The sequence below is a fragment of the Labrus bergylta genome, chromosome 4 (genome assembly GCF_963930695.1).
Source record: "Labrus bergylta chromosome 4, fLabBer1.1, whole genome shotgun sequence".
NCBI classification, from domain to species: Eukaryota; Metazoa; Chordata; class Actinopteri; order Labriformes; family Labridae; genus Labrus; species Labrus bergylta.
In genome coordinates, this window is record NC_089198.1 from 28,018,459 (window position 1) to 28,039,361 (window position 20,903).

At 40.9% G+C, this 20,903-nt stretch overlaps 2 protein-coding genes across 2 annotated transcripts; both read left to right on the forward strand.

The window, feature by feature from the left end:
* On the forward strand, positions 1 to 2,456 carry LOC109981603 (gamma-crystallin N-A). The gene is made up of 4 exons (XM_020630462.2): positions 1 to 159; positions 338 to 586; positions 1,145 to 1,290; positions 2,107 to 2,456. The coding sequence occupies exons 1-4, from the start codon at positions 139 to 141 to the stop codon at positions 2,240 to 2,242; spliced, it is 552 nt and encodes a 183-aa protein (XP_020486118.1). The 5' UTR covers positions 1 to 138; the 3' UTR covers positions 2,243 to 2,456.
* Positions 2,457 to 5,392: 2,936 nt separating this feature from the next.
* Positions 5,393 to 20,177, forward strand: LOC109981505 (activin receptor type-2B). The gene is made up of 11 exons (XM_020630326.3): positions 5,393 to 5,889; positions 7,947 to 8,154; positions 11,000 to 11,115; positions 11,483 to 11,634; positions 11,842 to 11,985; positions 12,868 to 13,011; positions 13,826 to 13,974; positions 14,150 to 14,264; positions 15,255 to 15,393; positions 15,647 to 15,777; positions 16,857 to 20,177. Exons 1-11 carry the CDS (start codon positions 5,838 to 5,840, stop codon positions 17,049 to 17,051), a joined length of 1,545 nt encoding a protein of 514 aa, XP_020485982.1. The 5' UTR covers positions 5,393 to 5,837; the 3' UTR covers positions 17,052 to 20,177.
* The last annotated feature ends 726 nt before the right edge of the window (positions 20,178 to 20,903 follow it).

The following is a 20,903-nucleotide window of genomic DNA, read 5'->3' on the forward strand; positions in this document are numbered from 1 at the left end:
CTAAACCCCCCATTGTTGTGCTTTTGTGTCCTCAGCCTCGCGATATCACCACTCTCTTTTTTGCTCATATATATCGGGGCGTCCACATTTTTCCACTCTTATACTGTGTGACTAGTTTGGGAGAGAAAACAGTGGAAAATGTCTCAGTACTCAGGAAAGGTGAGTACCAAAAACAAGGGAGTGTGATGAAGCAAAAACAAACAAAACACACAGCAAATAATGTAGAGTCAACCACAGATATTACTGCTGTGTGACATGGCTTAACGACAAGAATTCATGCTCAGAGTCTAACATTTTTTTTTGTGAGGGGAGAAATAATCGAGGGTTTTCTATTCAGATCGTGTTCTATGAGGGAAAATGTTTCACTGGAAGGAAGCTGGAGATCTGCAGCGACTGCGACAACTTCCAGGACCGCGGCTTCATGAATAGAGTCAACTCTGTGCGTGTGGAGAGCGGGGCCTTCATCTGCTTCGACCATCCAGACTTCAAGGGCCAGCAGTACATTCTGGAGCACGGAGAGTACCCCGAATTCCAGCGCTGGAATGCCCATAACGACCACATGGGCTCCTGCAAGCCAATCAGAATGGTAGGAGTGTGGGTGTGTTTGTATGAGTGTGTGTGTGTGTGTGTGTGTGTGTGTGTGTGTGTGTGTGTGTGTGTGTGTGTGTGTGTGTGTGTGTGTGTGTGTGTGTGTGTGTGTGTGTGTGTGTGTGTGTGTGTGTGTGTGTGTGGGGGGGGGGGGGGGGGGGTGGGGGGAACCCCAGGGACAGACAAATATTTTGTTGTTAGAAGAAAAACATTGGCATATGTGTAGCCTCATCTGTGTACATCAGATATTTTAGATGAATCAAAGTCAGAATAATGTGAATTGTGTTTATAATGATTTTTTCTTCTCAGTTTTTCCCTTCACATATAGCCTCCATGAGCTGAAAGAACACCACACACATTTTGAGCACTTGAGACGCAGACTGTGGGCACTACAGATCGTCCCCCACACGCACATTTAACCTTTAGATTTCTATAAGCTTGTTTGTGTAAGTCTTTGTGCACACAATGCATCACGTCACACAGAGAGAGAGATGGAGGCCTTGCTCCTTTTATTGCGATAACTCAGTGAGAGTGTTCGTGTCATTATCCTCCCCAGCACGGAGAGCATTACAGGATGGAGCTGTTCGAGGGAGACAACTTCACCGGCCAGTGTGTGGAGCTGTGCGAAGACACTCCTTTCCTGCAGGCTCGAGGACTCACCAAGAACTGCGTCAACTCCATCAAGGTTTATGGAGATGGAGGGTATGTGTCTCTGCACCAATGAGGAGTCAGGGTTTAATTAGCTGCATTGTTAAACGGACTCAAATTTCAAAGGGTAAATTTGCCACACCTATTCGTCTTAGCATTAATCTATAGTGTCCTAGCTACTCTTGAAAGGTAACTAACACACTGTCATCGTCTTAAAAGGGACTATTTTCTCGTTAGAGCGTAGGTTCAGAGGATGTGGTTCAAAATTCTATCTTTCAGTTTTTCAGAGAAACTGTCAAATAAGATATTTACATTTTTTTTCCATATGAATTTTTTTTTTGCATTTAAGGAAAAATTTGAATTTCAAATTGAATTTTGAAATAAACATGAAATACTTATGCCCTAATAAAAGGAAAGGATAAGTGCTTAGAGAAGAAACCCCTTGTCCCAGTTATGCCCATACTGTATGCCCTATTGATGAGTTACATAACCTCCCCTATGGTCCTTAGTTGCCATGCACCCAAACAGCATTGCCACCTATAACAGACACAGGCTCTGTTAATGTGAGCTATAGCCAGGTAGTAACAACGGCAATAGTACCTACCCTACCACATGGCCTTTATTGGCCCCCACAACTCAACCTTGTAGACGAATGAGGACATGAAATACTCCTAATAAGAACATTGTTCCTATAACCTGCACAGCTACAAGAAGTGACCCTTTAAATCACAAACATAACTCTAAGACAGTAGGCCAATTGAAGGAGATGGTAAGAAGTAAACTTCACTCTCTATCGCCTGGATTACAATAGATGCTGCATTTCTAACTTTGTCTTAAATCTCTCTCAATACGACTTCTTCTCTCAATCAGCTGGGTGCTGCATGAGGAGCCAAACTACCGTGGGCGCATGTACATCGTGGAGAGAGGAAACTACACCTCCTTCACACAGTGGCAGGCGGAGAACCCCACCATCCAGTCTGTCCGCAGGGTAGCAAACTACTTCTAAAGCAGTCCTCAGTCTGTGGCAACGTTACTGCAGGGATGAGATCATCCACCGAGGGAAAACGCACCGTACTGTCAAGTAATCTCACGCTCACTCTGTGGGTCTGTAAAATAATAAAATATGAAGAAAATGTTTGACATTGCTCGCTGTTTTATTTTTGTATTGAATTATTCAACGGCTGCAATAAAGTAGTGAATCTACAACATCTTCAATCCTATTTCCATCTCTGTTTTCTGCTTTCGTGCTCGCTCCGTGTGAAATTCTCAGCTTAACCCTCACTTTATTATTCTAAGAATTGCTGCCAGCTATGATTCAGGTAATTGCTTTTTATTATATGCCATAAATAATAAAGCGTTAAGTGTTTTGCCTTGCACATTACCAAGTTACATGAGACACTCTGGATACTGCTAAACACATAATCAACGTTGGATGGATTGGAAGTATATTTGTTCAGGGAGGAAAAATAAATGGTTTAAATTGTGAAAAAAAATCCCTGAATAAAAATGCTCTGATTTAAACCAACCAAGACGGCAGCTTTTTAGCAGATATATTAACCACATGTAAGTGCATGTTTGGCAGCCAGCAGTGAACAATAGATCCTGTGTGCTCCCCACATATACAGTGAATAAATCAAGAGTGAAAGAGAGATATTGCACAGGTTGAAGCAGTAGCTCCACCTGCCCCGGGGAGCTCTGCTACCACCTAGTGTCATTTATCTATTTTACTGTGAAGTCGTGACGCTCACCTCTGGGCTTTTTCAGAGTTATTTCAACGGGGACTTTCTACAACAATGAAAAAACACACATAACAATATCTTCAGTTTCTTCTTCCTTTTGATTTCTCCCTGATTTCAAGTGTTTTGAATAGCCAGCTGCTGCCAGTGACCTGCTCCACTCAAACTGCTAAAATGATCTTTATCAGCCACAATATCATTACAGCTTCCATTTCTTATATTAGACACTTTGTTGCTCTTTTGTTGTCTATCTCTTTGTCTGGATGTTGCTTTTGTGTTTTTCACTGACTGCATAAAAAGATGGACAGCACATCTCAACTGCCTCCAGTTGTACAGAAGTGAAGCTAAAATATCACAGCTACAGGCGCTTACATATCGTGCTGGTGATGTCGTTTGGAGCCCGAGTCACGCAGTAGACTCTGCCATGGACATTTATTCAGGGATTTTTTTTGTGTATTTCAATGTTGAGTTTTTATGTTCTGTAAAGCTCTTTGTAATGCTGATTTTGATAAATGCTTTAGAAATAAACTTTTTGATCATAGGAAAAAATACATTCATAGTTTGATTGATTGAAAACAGAAAACTGAAGAATAAATCTTGTATTATTTGAAGTTAGTGTGGTCTTTTAAGGTCAATATTTTGTGCCCATGTACGGTATTTTCACGTGCAATGCAATAAAGGTAGTGACACATGTTGTCTTGAACTGCCTTTTACACCGCTCTTCACGCATGGTTTTTCTTTTTTATGCACCACTGCATCATTTCCCCACCTGCTCTCATTCTTCTTAAGGTCACACCGTGGCTGTGTCTCTCTTGGACCTTTAATGAGCACTCGTGTGCTTTCTCTTCCAACTGTCATGACAACAGATCATCTATCTTTACTGAGTTTCGCTCACAGCCTCTCTTGAGTTACAGGGGTCAATATTAAGGACAGCTTAATGAGGAAATGCTTTGTCTTGGGTTACACTCAGCAGCACTAGTTAAAGGGCGATTACCTGTAGCTAACCTTATTCCTGGCCCATTTGCTGCTGGAATTGGTTGGGTGTCACCAACATGCCATTAGTCTGAATGTCAAAGATGAGAAAGAGAAAGAGGGACCTGCAAGCAAGCAATAATGCTTAATGGCACCCTTACAATGTCATTGTTGATTTTCTATGTGGATGGGATTTATTTTCCCACACAAAGGACCTCAGTTATGAAAGAAAGTGTGTCTTTAGTGCTACAAAGTGAATTTGAGACAAGTTGTTTTTGTAGTTATAGACACCTAGACGTTTCATAGACATTTAATTTGATAAACAAACCTTGATCTCTTGCTTTAATGGAGGTAAAGTGTTTCTTCTTTAGTGTGGAGAAAACAAAAGAGACGCTTGCCAAATCAGGGAGGGAAAGAAATGGTCTTAACTTTAACCGACTATGGTAAAAAAAATGTTTAATGTAAATGTTGGGTGGAAGCCTTGATGAGACAGAACACAAACACATCTTTTGATAACATATATAATATCAAGAATGATCAGACATGAGTCAACAGAAGTAGACTACTTTTAGAAAAATACCATGTTTAGGTGTTTGGGGAACATTATTGTCATACAGTTCCTGTTTTGAGATAATAATAATTACAATGCCAAGTGATTCATCTAAGCTATGGTTATATTTCTATTCTGGTTTTGCCATCTGTGACACATTTTAAATTTAACACTGCCTGTGGGTGAAAAGGATAACTGGAATAAATACATTTTTAAAAAAGCATTTGTTGTATCCTTTTACTTCAAATTAGGTCAGCTATTTTTAGCACTAACACTTATGCATAAAAGATCATCGAGATAGAAAATCTTACTAAATTATCATAGTGTGTGTAAGACATATTATTTATCTCCCCAAAAGCTACTTTATTGATGATGACTTAAGAGCTAACAAATGTATTATTCAAATGTGTATTCAAAAGTGAATAATTGTGCATGGCTCATAGTCATCAGTTGGCTTTGTGTCTTGTAGTTCAAATATTACGAAATATAATTTAATTACACGCGTTATTTTGCATAAGAGGACAAATATGTTTCGCTATTATTTGCGTGAAAGTAATAAAATTAGCAGGCAGTAAAGGAAAATCTCGATTTAAACCTGGGGCTAAATGATACAGAACCGAAAAAGTAGACTATAAAATACCAACTCCGACCACAGAAAGTGCAAGTGTAGTATTTGCTGGCACTGGGACAAAAAAACAACGTGGTGAACGTATTTCTATCCCCAGCGCCTAATATTCCGTATTTTAATATTTTTTGGGATAGAAACCGTGCTAAACATCGATACGAGGCAACACATAAAGTCATTTCAGGCGTGTATCTACGGTGTCGTGTAAAGGTCACTCGCTGAGCTGCCTGAATTCCCCTCTTTGTGTTTACACATCCGGGTTTCCCTGTTTGCAGCCCATTCCCCATTTAGAAGCCATTTTGGACACAGATCAGTAACATGCATGTAAACCCCGACCGACCTCCCGATGCAGCGGTGCTACTATCCAACTGAATAACCTCAAAAAAGAGCGCCGGGCTTTCGTCTCCGCTGGTTTTAAGGCGTCCCGTTCGGTTTGTGGATCCACTTCAGAGGCGACATGCCGCACCTTGTACTGGACTAACAGTCTGCCAGTCAATTAATCGCTCCTCTCTTTTCTTGCAACATTGTTGCAGCGACGCGGCTATTGACACGCGCTGTGGTGGAGCTGCTGCTGCTGCTGCTGGTGGTGGTTAGGCTGCCGAGGGGACCGGAGGCCTGTGGTCGTTTTGATCCTGGACTGATGTTTTGGACAACCTGACTTTTTAATGTTCGCGACGGAAAGCGGGGGAAAATCTCTGTCCTGTATTCGAAACGGAACATGTCTTTTTCATGGCTGACTTGTTCACTTCTTCTGGGAACTTTGTGCGCAGGTAAGCGGCTATTGTTGAATTTTTTTTGCAACAGTTTTTTTTTTTAAGCGAGTCCGTCGTGTCGTCCCGAGTCAGAGGGATATTTTTGTGAGTGTGTATGTGTGGGTTTGAAATGCCGACCCGCGAATGAGTTTACGATTGTTGGGCGGATTAAACTTTGTTGGCAGCCGATACCGACGTTCAGCTGTGGGGGATTTTATTCTCCAACCCCGTAATCGCCTTTTCCTCTGTTTGCCCCCTTCAACACGTCTATTTCACCGGGGTCATTATTTCCTCAACACCTTCGACTCTTTAAGTCGCACACAAAGCATAACGCTTACATGAATTCAGTCACATATTGCTGGGAATTGTCACAGAAATATGCCCCTAATGTAGAACTGTTGCGTTTCCCTGTCGCCTTTCTTTTTTAACAGTGGCAGGAATAGAAGGCAGCAGCTGCATCAACATCCTGAAACCTTAGATTGTACATCTCAGGTCGTGTTTGTGGTCGCAGCTCGAACAAGATCCTCTGAAAACACACTTTCTCCCTCTCTTCTCTCTCTCTCTCTTGTCATAAATCAATTTGATTTGAAGAGACAGCAGCTGTGATCTTGAAGCCAGGTCTTTGCCCTGAATTGAGGTTACTGTTACACATCTCCGTTTCCACACACACACACACTCAAGACTGTGAATTTGTACCACGTGAAATTGAGCGTGAGGCTTGTTTTTCTTTTGTTTGCAACTCAAATGGGATGTTTTACTGTTTGCCTAAAACGTGATTACCTCCACCCCTGGTTTGGCAGCCCATACTGAAACCACATACGTTTCCTGCAAACAATAACACCCAAGTCTGTCACCTCATGGCTTTTATCCTCGAACTGTGATACAAACGTCATTGATGCACAGCTATAGCGATGGACCTAAGGCTTTATGGTTTATAGATTAGAGTGTATAGTAAGCTTCTTCTCCAGAATTCATGTTGTTGTGGTGTAAGCCTCGGTTAGTGACAGAGGGAGGGGGGTTGGGGAATGATCTTGTAGTAAAAGTCCTCACGGATCATGTGACCACAGATATCAGAAATGCCATCTCGGCTCAATGGAGCATCACTGCTGTGTGTGTGTGTGTGTGCTCCTGTGTGTGTGTGTGTGTGCTCCTGTGTGTGTGTGTGTGTGCTCCTGTGTGTGTTGGGCTTACTACCTCTCATCCTAAATGACGAGCACAATGTTTGGCGCTTTCATGCATCCCTGTGTGCTCTGGTACGAACCCATTGTATGCTGCTGGACAACTAAATGCATGTATGTGTAAGTGGATGCGTGCCTGAGTGTGTGTAATGGGTCGGTGGGGGTAACGCTGGGGGATGGGCAGCTCTCCTATAGGCAGGGATTTAAAGAGACACGCACTATTTTTTCTGTGAACAAAGATAACTGTCCAAGCTGTGCTGTGAATGACATGTACGCACGTTATATGGTATTTTATCCATTAAAACACCTCGTACATGTGTTGCTAAAGTCTGTGTCGAATATGGAATCCATAGAGATACAAAACCTTTTCAACTGGGAGTTGTGCAACAGCAGGAGACTGACAGCTATTGTTACATATCAGCTTGGTTATAGGGGGCTATTTCCTGCTAAATGACAGTAAAAGCCCCCAAAGAAGAAGGTCTTATCTGTCCTTCCAGATGTGTCACACTTCAGCAGGAAACAAGAGTCCTTATCTAAAGAAGTGGCATCCCGGTGTGTGGTGTGTTTCTGTGCCACAGTAGGGCATACTATTGTTTTTCTATAGCTAATTAAATTCTGTCATTTTTCCTCCTTTACTCCCAGAAAAGATCTTTTAGTGAATGGGATTATGCTGAACTACTATTCAGCAACAATTTCTTAGCCCAGAGGAGCTCCCTTTTCACTACAGAGGGCTCCCGAACTTGGCCGAGTGCCAGAGAGATGATAGAGGCTCTGCTCAGAGATGTCTCTCCTTCATGGCACCGAGCAGATCCCGCGCCATATGTCTGTGCTTCCTTCCACCGTCGAGATACAATTCATTACGATGTGAGCTGACTGAGGCCTTCTGTCCGTCTTTAGGGTACAGTCTGGGCGAAGCGGAGACCCGGGAGTGTGTGTACTACAATGATAACTGGCGCACGGAGAGGACCAACCAGAGCGGCTTCGAGCGCTGCGAGGGGGAGAAGGACAAGCGGCTGCACTGTTACGCCTCCTGGCTCAACTCCTCAGGGACCATCAAGCTGGTGAAGAAAGGCTGCTGGCTGGACGACTTCAACTGCTATGACAGGTCGGGTCAGCGAGCGAGGTCACAGCCGCCAAGCTTTTACATTTATATTTCAGGTGTCTAGCTCGTACCAGAGTGAGAGTCAGCGAGTACAGTAGGAATGTATGCTTCAGTGCCCACATCTCGTACAGTGCGTCTTCATGTGTGTGTGACCGGAGGCAATCTAAGCGGCAGGAGTGACAACTCTTGAAAAAACAACTTTAAATTCATTGACGAGTTGACAGAACAGTTACCAAAAACACAATTTGTTGCTAATATGTTACTTAAATAACTCATCAAGAAAACATGACACACATTTGCATCTTCCAGCATCTCAAATGTGTGTTTTGTGGCTTTAAATCAATTTCAATATTTTAGTTTTGGCTTGGAGTAAACAAGACAATTTAAAGGTCTCGTGTTCTTGCATGGAGCTGATTGGAATTATTAGCTGCAGCATTATGGATATCCAAATTTGGAATTAAACAAGAAATCATATGAGGAGATGCAAGATTCACCAAATCTACTGAAGTCAATTCAAAAAGAACACAAAGTGTTGACACGTTACACACAATAGCCAGTAAACATACTATGGATCCTGTACAAACCGAAGTTGAAACTGCATATTGAGCTAAGAGTAGATTTAATTTCATATTTTATGGAATATTTACAAATAAAATATCAGAAATAGAAAAAAGACAAATGCCAAGAGCACTTGTCATTACTGGAGCGTATGCTTGAAACCACATTGTTCCTTTTCTCTGATTCACAGTCTACCACTTTATGACTTTATCAGTTCACAATTAGAACTTACAGAGAATGAAGAAGAAGATACAGGAAAATGATAAACTTGTCTTTCTTGCAAAGTCTCCCAGATGACTAATGGACCATTTAGAATAATTATTTTGTGATCACCACAAAGACCTGGCAGCACTAAGAGACTCCTTTTGTTTTCAAGACGATCGAGAAAGTTCTTGATTTATTTCTTCTTCTGATTAATTGTTACTCTCTATAATGGTCCAGACAACATGCAGAGATCTCAATTTAAAGTACAAGCCACTTAGCGTACAGCATCCTCTTATAAAGCATCTATACAACCCGTTCTACAGATTGTAAATTATTAAATATAGTCTTCAATACAAACTGTACAGTCAGCAAAACAAATTAACTTAGCCTGGACTAATAAAAGAATCAAGTTCATCTTAAGTGCACAGCATCATGATGGGAGGGATACAAGGCCACCAGAGAACTCTGTTTGGTCTTGAAGACAGTTTGAAATAAACGCTGTGGCACAATCAAAACCTTCTGCTGCTGATACATATTTATACTTTGAATAATGTCCCCTAAATTATCAGAACTCAGATTGACCTGCAGTTTAAGACTTGAAGGATAAAGCTAGTTATTATGCTGGACACTGCAGTACATTCAATTAAAAGAGCATGGACTGCTTTCATCCAAATGCATAATCCCAGAAACGTTTAAATTGGATGTTCACAAATTGTAGGTTTAAGGACAGGTGCAAATTTAGTTGACACTTTCAGGGGAAATAGCTTCTGCTTGGAAGTGCTGTCGGCTGTAATTATGACTGTAAAGGGAAATAGACGGACCTTGAAAGGAGTTTTATTTTTTTAATTGTGGTCAGTTTAATAGAAGCTGCTAGAAAAAGAAATGTAAAGAGGAGAATGTGTGGGCAGTTTTGAATACATTATTTAACAGTTATACAAAGATTAATCGCTATATTTAAAAACTCCTGCGAGGAGTTTGATTACAGTTTATGAGACGCAATGAAATTTAAGTCACGTCTGTCTATTACCTTCAAAATTAGATAAGACCATCAGTAAGAAGATTGTCTACGTCTGTAAAGTCATTTTTAAAGTCTGTAAAAGCTGCCGCAGGGTGTAGGTGTCAGATACGGCAACTAACAGCACCCTGGCAAAAGAGCCTTTTTAAAAGTCTTTTTTAACATGAGCGATATGTAACACTGTTATAAGTAGAAGCAAATAAGTATATACACATATATAGGAAACAGTACTGATACATTTAAAGGACAAGATCAGGAAAAAACATGCTAAAATGGACACAAACTGAAAGTTCCTCACAGGAGCTTTAAGAGCAGGTCTTTATTGTCTCTTCAGAAAAAGGATTAAGAAATCCCACCACCTCCTCAACGTTTGAACTGGGTACAATTAAGTTTCTCCATCAAATAAACGGGCCATTTTTCTTTCTATAAAAACGGTTATCTTATTTAAAGCTCCTGTGAGGACATTTTCAACTGTTATGAAACTACTGCCTACTTATGACATACAAACGCAAACACAGCCATCACAATGCAGACTGATCATTTATATGATGTTGTTTTTGATGTCTGTGTGGGTTAGGCGTCAGATGAAGGGATTACCAGAACGCTGCAGAAACAGTCTCTGTTGACTTTCAATGAGTGAAACAGTTAAAATGAAGCAGACGTTTTTTTTGGTTACATAATGTAAAAGACAAGATCATTGAAGAGATATGAGAGATCACTCTGTCCAAAGGGGACGAGGTAGACTTGAACTGGAAGTTTGTCAGAAGAGCTTGACGTCCATAATAAGATGTAGTCTATGTAAACCTAGAGGAGCTTACAGCACATCTTAAAATGTCTTTTCTGTTAAACGATGCATTTGTAACGTTAGGAGTATCCAAACCAGGCATTGCATTGGTTAAAGCCAGCATCCAGACAATAAGAGAAACACAAGAGGCAGACTCTCGCCTACTGGGCAACGAGTTCAAGTCTAGATCCCTGAACCCTGTGCTAGTTCTACTCAGTTTGAGAAGTCTCTGCTTGTGACATTTGTTTACCAAAGCAATAATGTAGGTGTGTCATCTTCCATTGCAGGCAAGAGTGTGTCTCTATGGAGGAAAACCCTCAGGTCTTCTTCTGCTGCTGCGAGGGCAACTACTGCAATGAACGATTCACCCACCTTCCCGACATGATTGGCACTGGCAACCGAGGTGAGCCGTGAATGCATCCCACGTACAGTATAGCACAAGCACTAAAATAGGTCTCTGCTCCCCCCCCCCTTTTGGTTAGTGTGAGTGCGGCTAAGCCTTGCACCTCATCGTAAAAAAAACATCATATACATTAACATTCTGATTAAACACTGGCTCATTGTAGTGAAATGAGATTTGAAGCACCCAATCACTCGTCAGTTTGATGCTCCTTTATGGACTCATTCAGTGAGGATCAAGGTTGTTAAATGTAGATAAAATGTTGCTCATCTCTTTTAACATCCCGTTGTGAGGGTCGCTCGTCTCCCTCGCTAATACCCTCCGTGTCATTAAGCAGATGTTCTGTAATTATTCTGTTCTTCCTCGTCAGTGAAAATCCGGCCTCCACCCAGAGTGCCGTCCCTTCTCAACGTGCTGGTGTACTCGCTGCTGCCTCTCTGCGTGCTGTCCCTGGCCCTTGTTCTGGCCTTGTGGATGTACCGCCACCGCAAACCTCCGTATGGCCACGTAGACCTGAGCGAGGTAAGAGAGGCCGTACCCCCCATTGACTCATTTAGAGCAGTTCATATCGGAGAGAGAGAGAGATGAGTCTCACTCTCGTTTGCTTTTCCACTTTTCCTTTGTCCTCTTTTGTATTATTTTTGAAGAGAAATTAGTACATCTGTCCAAAAAGATTCAGCAAAAGAGCAACATTTCACTGTTTTTTTTCCTCCTCTGTTTTTCTTTTAGGATCCAGGCCCAGCTCCTCCTTCCCCCATGGTGGGTCTGAAACCCCTGCAGCTGCTGGAAATCAAAGCTAGGGGGCGCTTTGGTTGTGTTTGGAAAGCCCAGTTGATGAGCGAATATGTTGCCGTAAAGATTTTCCCCATTCAGGTACGTCAGCAATGTTACCTCAAAACGATCATGTGTTCTTTTTTTTTGTAGAATGCTACTTTTTAGCTCCAGTTTGAGCCTCTTATGTATAATTATTTTGTATAACTAAACCTGGGGTGGGGGTGTGGTTCTAACATAAACCCTCCTACCATCAATCAATCTTCATTTGTATAATTTTGACAAAGCCGGTATAAGATTTGTCATTGGTATGTTTCTTTTGCATCAAGTGTAGGAAGAAGGATAGGGACAAGGGGGGGGGGGGGGGCTATGTCAGCAGGCTGCCCCCATTAAAACATTGTACTAAAACGTTGGGGCTATATTGCCTAATCCAGGCAGTTCAAAATAACATGTTTCCTTGATATTTATTTGGAAACACAACAACACATTGTGATGTGATTTTATATGGAAAACACATCAGTATTAAACACAACTCCTATCTGGGACTTTGGTGGATATTTTTCATAGTACAATCTTTGTTTTGAATTCAAAAGGGAAGCCCGGGAATTAGATGAAAAGCTGTTTGGTCTGGAATTGTTTTTATAATAGTGATGGGTATTTGGGGAATTAGCGTCTTCTCTTTTTTTAAAGAACAATGTGATAGGAATGTTACAATACCAGATATACCCATGGCACTTAATACTGGGAGATGTCTTATCTTTAATTACCAAAAAGTTGCACTTTTTGGTAATTAAAGATATTGCAAAAGTTGCAATATGTTGAAAAAGTACTAATTTAGGCATGGGCTCAATTTAGACAGTGCTCTCTCTCTTTCTCTTGTAGCAGCTTCTAGTTTAAACATGACTTAAGCTCTGTAGTATTTTGTAAAAAGCTTGTATGAATGTTAAAAATCCTGACCCTCCATTCCTTTCTGTGTTTGTGTAGGATAAACAGTCATGGCATAACGAGCGGGACATTTTCATCACTCCGGGGATGCGACATGAAAACCTCCTGCGTTACATCGCTGCAGAAAAACACGGAAGCAACCTGGAGACGGAGCTGTGGCTGATCACAGAGTTTCATGAGAGGGTGAGTCTCCCATATATATAAAACACGACTATATACAGCAAGCCCATGGTGAGGTATAGGGCCTGTGTGTTTACATGAAGCACTGCACATTTTCCAATATTGGCAGAGGCGTTTTTATTTACCTCAACAAAAGAGCATCACAGCTTTTTATTAAAGGGAATTTTATTACTTATGGCTCATCTGCTGTACTCAGCACTAACACCTTCAAGTCATAGAATTGTGTTGCTCGGATTGTTAGCCCTTTTTCTTTTAAAGCATGTAGTGGATGAATAATGCAGGCGATTATGTCCAAAACAGCAGCAAGTGTTCCTGAAATAATAGTTTGTGATGAAACACCTCCAGGCTAGCAGAACATCCTGTTCATCGGCCCTCTCAACAAAAGCTATTAATGTATCTTAACAGGATTAAATCATCATTAGCAGAACCACTAGCGTAGCATCACATTATTGGTGTAATGACTTCCAAGCTCGTCCTTATAGCAACTTCCATCCATGGCGGCGCACAAACATATTTAGTTACAGTTATTGACTCATTGCCATCAGTGCATGTGTCATCTGGTTGAATGTTTTCTTTCCTCTTTTGTTTGTATTTCTGGTATTTTACGCTTTATCTTAAGCATTTAGACTATATGAAAAATTCTTCTTGCCTTAATTATTCTGCTGGCAAGTGACGTAAAACCAAGAACACTCTGTGCAAGGTTCTTGTTGATGAATGCTCATTGGAGTTAGATTCAGGAGAATGAGTAATAATGTTCTTTTGAACGTATTTGTCGTTGTTTCTAAGTCTTCTTTTTTTTGTGTATGTGTGTGCACAGGGCTCATTGACGGACCACCTGAAGGGTAACACTGTGACCTGGACTGAGCTGTGTCTCATAGCAGAGACCATGTCCCGCGGCCTGGCCTACCTCCATGAGGACATTCCCAGCTACAAGGGAGAGGGACCCAAACCCACCATTGCACACAGGTAGGACAAACATGAGCTGTTCTCAGCTGGACTCAACTTACATACACTGAAAAACACTTTACATTTGATTTCAAATCAAACTTTCTGAAGGTACTGCCCTCTACTGGCTGTGCTTGATTTAGTAATTCTACTTTTGATATTAATCCCCCCCATCCCCTTAAAATCAATTTCCCAGGGACTTCAAGAGTAAGAATGTGATGCTACGAGATGACTTGACTGCAATCATCGGAGACTTTGGGCTCGCTGTACGGTTTGAACCAGGAAAACCTCCAGGAGATACTCATGGACAGGTACGGACTCACCTCAACACCAGCTCCCAGCTCTGTGTTGACACTCTGATGCAAGGCTGAGTAACCGCCGCCATTTTGTCGCTGAACTGTTTTCATAGGCTTTTACAGTGCTGCATGTGTTTGCACTTCTAGTAAATATTGAGTTTGTGCTGAATTCTTTCAGAGTAAGTCTCATTGTAGTTAAACCTTCTTTTGATTTATAGTTCTTATTTATATTTTGGGATAAGCTAGTCAAAGTGTAGAGCTTATTGAGGAAGGTTTCTGTCAAAGAGATGTTCATTAAAATAAACTGACAATGTTTGAAATCATATACAAATGTGTCAAAGTGAAGTAATCAGCATATAAATATGTAAAGCTAAATATCTGATTCATTTAAAGATAAGAAGAGGGAAACACAATGTTGTACAACATACAAAAACAATGCCTGTTTATACATAACTATACAAACACGACGGTCTGAACACAGCCAATATTTAAAAAGTTGTTTAGGACCTCAGGCAGACTTAATGAGGCTGAAGGTTGATGCTTTCTGATGTTTTCAGAATAAACTTTTGAATGTCTTATCAGTAGGTGCATAGGACATCAAACTATCACATGAAAAGAAACAATCCTCCACACCTCAGTGCCTCCACTCTCTGGACCTTTTTCAAGGGAGTTAGAGAACACACTTGACAAAGGTTCAGAGGGACTGAAACCTTGTTATTTTTTCCTTATAAATTGGAGATGCCAAGCGAGAGCAATGTGAAGGATTTTTTTTCTTTTCAACATTCATTGATATCAAATCACTGTTTTGCATTCATCTGACTCACTCATGGTGAGAAATGTTAAGTGTTAATTCTGGCTGTTGCTGAAAAAGTAGAACAATCTGCCGAAACACAAATTTCAGAAAGCTGGCATTCTTGCCGTTGAAAACATTCCATGTATATAACTTTGATTTCAAACATCACTGATAGACATGCTGATATCTAGTTGAATCCACTTTCTTGTCAGGTGGGCACGAGGCGCTACATGGCTCCAGAGGTTCTGGAAGGAGCCATCAACTTCCAGCGCGACTCCTTCCTGAGGATAGACATGTATGCTATGGGCTTGGTGCTGTGGGAGCTGGTGTCCCGCTGCGTAGAGACCGACGGTGAGTCAAACAGAGCAGGAATGCTGCTTGGCCCACAGGTGGGAGGTCACTGTGCTGCAGGCTGATCTAATAAACAAAGGATTAGTTTCTGTTCCGGTCCGAGGAAGCCATCTGATCCAGGTTAAAGGTGTCATGTGGGCGGTTAGTCTTTAGATAGAGCGAGGAGTTGTGGATTTTCCAAATACTGCACCAGTTCCCGGTGTGGATGTCTGTGTAATGCTTTCCATCCTGTTGCCTCATTACCCCTCTGCAGGTACAGTTGGCGAGTACATGCTGCCGTTCGAGGATGAAATAGGCCAGCATCCCACCCTGGAGGATCTGCAGGATGTGGTCGTGCACAAGAAGATGCGTCCAGTCTTGAAGGACTGCTGGCTCAAACATCCTGTGAGTAACAGTGGAAGAATAGCTCCTGTAGTTTTAACAGCAATACCAGGATGTCATGCATCCTTTTTTCCAGGAAAGTATAGCTCGACCATATAAGGTCATCGCTCTGGGAAGCAGTTTTTTTTTTAAATGCTGAAACTTTGTTCCTAGGGCCTTACAGTAAAATGATCTTAGTAAGGGAATTTGAGGTGATAAAGATGATGAAGTTTGGACATTTTACGAAGCAGTGATGGGGTCAGCATCTAGCTAGTTGCAGTTTTCACTTGCCTGTGCAGAGCACACTGTAGTACATTCACACGTCCCTCTGCAAAATATGTCCGAGCTGCTGTTCAATATAACGGATAACCAAATGCACACATTTTAAAAAGTCAAATGTGCTGGAAAAACATGGATCAGAAGTCTGAAAATGATTAACTCTGTGTTATTACTTTTTTTATTCACCTTAATTGTTAGTCTTGGAGAGGGGCAGACCTCGTGGTTAATTTAACTCCCACAAAAAAACCCTAATGAATGACGCCTGATAAACCCTCCTACTCACAGATATGCTCTTTTCATTTTGTGTAATTATAAAACAGCTGTATTAAGTGTTTTTTGTTGTTTTTTAAAGATTCATTTTGGGGCTTTTTGGGGCTTTATTGTAGAGACAGGACAGTGGATAGAGTCAGAAATCAGGGAGAGAGAGAGAGTGGGGGATGACATGCGGGAAGGAGCCACAGGTCGCATTCAAACCAGAGTGGCCCGCTTGGAGTCCTATAGCATTCGTGCACTAACCACTGCGCTACCAGCACCCCTATATTAAGTGTTTGAACTCTATTTGTTTTCAGTCCTTTGCCATTATCAGGGTCTCACCCAAAGTGGAGAAACTTTCAAAATAAACATTGTGATAAATATCCATTTAGATCGATCTAGAAGAACATAGGGTGGTCACATTTTTGCTTTAAAGATGGCCCTGTTTGACAGTTAAGATGAATCCTGTTGACTTGGAAAAAAAAAACAGGGACCCATATCCTCTTTTTTAAAATATTGTTTGGGTGAGGGAATAACAGCCTCCTCCTATAACTCCTGTTTCATTCCTCCAGGGTCTTAACCAGATGTGCGAGACCATCGAAGAATGCTGGGACCACGACGCAGAGGCGCGACTGTCCGCCGGCTGCGTGGAGGAGCGCATCGGTCAGATCTCCAGGACGATCAGCAGCACTACCTCAGACGGCCCCGTCTCCATAGTGACATCTCTCACCAACGAGGACCTACCTCCCAAAGAGTCCAGCACCTGAACGGGGTGACACCACCATGAGCTCCTGACTCTTTTTTTTCTCTCTTCCCCAAATCCAAACTCAGCGGATCTCCGTGAATATTTAAACGCGTAGATACAGCGACAACTAGCAACTTGAATGCAGCTCATATTTAATCCCAATACTGGTATTTTTTTTTTTTTTTTTTTTTCACTAACACATCCATCTGCTGTAGTGTTAAAGTAGTAATAAGTTATTCCATGGGCACATCTGATTACAGCTGTGTGTCAAATCCTAAATGTTCTCATTACCTCATGTATTTCTTTTTGTGTTAGTCTGTTTTGATTACCTCATGAGTTTGTCGTTTTGATCTCTTTGGTCATGATCGTCTGCGGCCAAATGAAAAGGAACATTTTTCGCTCCAAACCTCGGACGACGTGCTGCACACCTCGGAGGAACCCGTTTTGAGACTGTTAGACAAAATATATTCATCTTCCTCAGGGGTCGAAGCTTCTCGATTTAAACAAAAAAAAAAAAAAAAAAAAAAAAACTTCAAGTGTGCTCCCTTACTTTAAACCTGCGAATGCCTCAGATCGAAAACGTCAAGGTAAAAAGAAAGCGGAGCACTGCTGTTTGAACGCAAGAACAGGAGCTGAAGCGTGAGCTGAGCAGTTGTTATCGGACGTTTCTGGACTTTTTTTTTTTTTTTTTTTTCTTGAAGATTTGGGACGTGCGTCTTGTCCCCGGGGGAACTACCTCTCAGGTATCCAGTAGGCTTCTTTGGAACATTTTCTCTATGATGAGAGCCAAGCTATCCAGCTAGCTACCATGGACATATTCCTGGATTGTTCTTTGTTTTTAATTGTAGAAAAGCAGAGTTACTCCTTGTGCCAGGGGCATTGACGGATGCTGTCTGGATTTGCAATGTTACACATTCTTGATTTTTAACTATCTGTGGTTGAGTGTGCGAGCGAGCGTGTGTGTGTGTGTTTGAAGACTGAATGATGTGAGATGAATAAAAGAGTGTTTTTAAATAAGAATCATGGACGGATATTGGGGGGGGGGGTTATCCTTGCGAGGGCCATACTTGAGTAAGCAACATGTCTGTTTATGTTTTTATTTTATTTTTTATTTTCATGGGTTTGTTTTTTTCAATAGACTCAGTCGGACATCAGTCCCAAGATACCTCAGTCACCGTACGTCATGCAAGGAGAGCTCAAATGGTTGCCTTTGTCTCAAATGCAATGCCATAGTTGTACCATAACATGAAAACCATACATTGAATGTCCGTTATGCTGCTGTGACTATTCCAGGATACTCAAGGATTTGTAGATGTACATGTATTCTTTGTTAATATAACGCTAATGATATTATGTGAGGCTAATATTCTGTATCTTTTTTTTTTGTGACTGGGTGAGCTCTCAGCTGCTCACTCCTCAAGACTGACCTCAGATATTCTGACAAGTACCTCAGGCTTTTTTCTACATGTATATCAAGTTGTGTTATATATTTTATTGTGTTTTTAGTAGTTGAGATATTTTATTGCCGGTTTTGGCCTCTTTTGTCTGTGGAGATTTTTTTTTTTTTTATAGAGCCTGACTTGCTGTCATGGTGTTAATGCTGTACAAACCTTATAAAAAAAAAAAGAAGAGAGGCAGATTCTTGTAAATAGACGTGTACACACAGTTGCCGATCACTGATCTAACCGTGCGATATCAGGGCGTCACTTTTCTCATTTCACAGAAGCAGAAAGGGATTTCTCAGTTCCACATTTACATATTTAAAAATAATTTTAACAACAAGCCCTGGGACGATTCTTTTTTATATTTGTGTATATATATATACATAATTATATATATATATGAACATTTTTTCTTCAGATTTTTCAAGAATGGTGGTCGTGTTACTGATTTCTATGAATACTGGTGTCAGTTGCTCTGGATCAGAAGCTGTGTAGGTAGCACTTGCAGTAGAAATCTTAGTGTGTATATCATTCAAAAACAAACATTCAAAAAAAAAAAAAAAACTGACGGTTTTGGTGCTGGGCGGCTTCTGTGATTGGCCACTTGCTGGAAAATGCCAGTTTGAACAGTATTACCTCATTATTAACCCGCCGATGTGATGTTCAGACTCGTTCAGTGATAGTTTTTAGCCACGTTGGACACACGCAGGCTCATCTGTCGTGCTTCGATTAGTGCTGTGGAGAGATGGTGATATTTTTTAAGAGTAATCTGTGACGCTTGCTGTGCAGTTTTTGGTGAAGAACGTGTGATAGGGAGGGGGAGGGGGGCAAATACATCCATGACTACAGAGCAATGTTTTTATTGTTTTGGGTTATCGTCAGTGTGTCTCCAACCACACGACTGATTGATGATGCAGCCCTGTTCATGCAAACAGTGGCATGAGCGTGGCTTTGAGGTCCAGCAATATTTCTTAAACAGCAATATTCACTTGAATATCATAAGTTTTCAGTCATTAACCCAGCTGTGACTTAGCAGTTGTCTCTCTGCCGATCATCTTATCACATCTGGATCATGTTTGGACGAGTACACACAATGTTAAAGCCCGTCGATGGGAAAACAAAAAGAAAAAAACGCTTTAGGTTGTGTGCGGGCTGAACATGACCCCGGTGCTTTCACGTTTTGTGCCAGGAAAAAAAAAAAAATACAACAATCTCGAAGGAAATATAATCCGCCGCGATCAGTTGTTGACCTCCAAATGCTGTCTTACACCCAGCTCTTCTGAATGGAAAAAAAAAAACCAGTTACCTCATGCAGTACCTCTCGTTAGTGACACTAACATGGAGTCAGTCTCATCTTCACAAAAAAATCAGGAAAAAAATATCAACTATTGTGTATATATTTACTTGACAAATCTAAAAGGTTTCTTCCTTTTCATGTGAATCCTGTGAAAGCAAAATCCCCCCCCCCCTCCCCTCTTGATTTACAGTCAACATATTGTTCATTTCTCGTGGTGTGACTGTCGGACTGAATTGTGTGACCTTCCCTGTTCATGTGAATGTGTGCGTGCGGGCTGTTGGTTGGATTTCACTAAAACAGTATGAATGGTAACTTTATCTGTGAGTTGAAATGCTTAGAAATATAAACTAGATGAGAATACATCCATCTTTTTGTATATTAAAATAAAGACAAACACTGATTAACCATGGACTTGCAATTCTTTGTTGTTGGACATTTTCCCTCATAACAGGTGTAGCATTGAACAAGAAAACAACAACCTGGAATTGATAGAAAGGAGGATGCTAAGATGAAACAACTGGCAACTAAATAATGCCATAAGAGAGCCTGCTTGTGCTGGTTTGTCTTATTTTTTTTGTTTAGTATAGGATACATTTCTCCAGTGTTTTTAGCATACTGTAAGTGTAGATTTGAACACTAGATGGCAGCAGTGATGCCATTAGTTTGTTTATGATTTTCTCAGACAAAAACCCCTGACCCATGTTCTTAAACTACGTACTAGTCTCATAAAACATGCAATAGATATGCTTAATTGTGCAAATGACAACACTATGCTTCTCTTCACAGACTGCAACATGTTTTACCCCCCATTACTAAATTATTTATTTGTTTTATTGTTGCTCTTCTTGCAGAGATGCAACTCCGAAGTTGTTTTTGTACCTTGCATAATGACATTACATTTTATAAATTTCTATTCAATCAAAACGTTAATGAACTAAGATAAAGGTCATCATTCATTTCAATCAATCAGTCAATCAATCTTTTTTTGTAAAGTGCCAATTCATTGCAAATGTTCTCCGAAGACACTTTACAGAATAGCAGGTAAAATACCGTATTCTTTGTTTGATTCATTATCCTGTTCAGACATAAAAAGACATGAAACAACACAATATAGTCCAGTATTTTTTTTAAAAAT

Coding starts and splice junctions, on each gene's coding strand:
- LOC109981603 (XM_020630462.2), top strand. CDS start 139: ATGTCTCAGTACTCAGGAAAG. Junction 160..337: donor TGTCTCAGTACTCAGGAAAG/GTGAGTACCAAA, acceptor TTTTCTATTCAG/ATCGTGTTCTATGAGGGAAA. Junction 587..1,144: donor CCTGCAAGCCAATCAGAATG/GTAGGAGTGTGG, acceptor TATCCTCCCCAG/CACGGAGAGCATTACAGGAT.
- LOC109981505 (XM_020630326.3), top strand. CDS start 5,838: ATGTCTTTTTCATGGCTGACTTGTTCACTTCTTCTGGGAACTTTGTGC. Junction 11,986..12,867: donor TAAAGATTTTCCCCATTCAG/GTACGTCAGCAA, acceptor GTGTTTGTGTAG/GATAAACAGTCATGGCATAA. Junction 13,012..13,825: donor TCACAGAGTTTCATGAGAGG/GTGAGTCTCCCA, acceptor GTGTGTGCACAG/GGCTCATTGACGGACCACCT.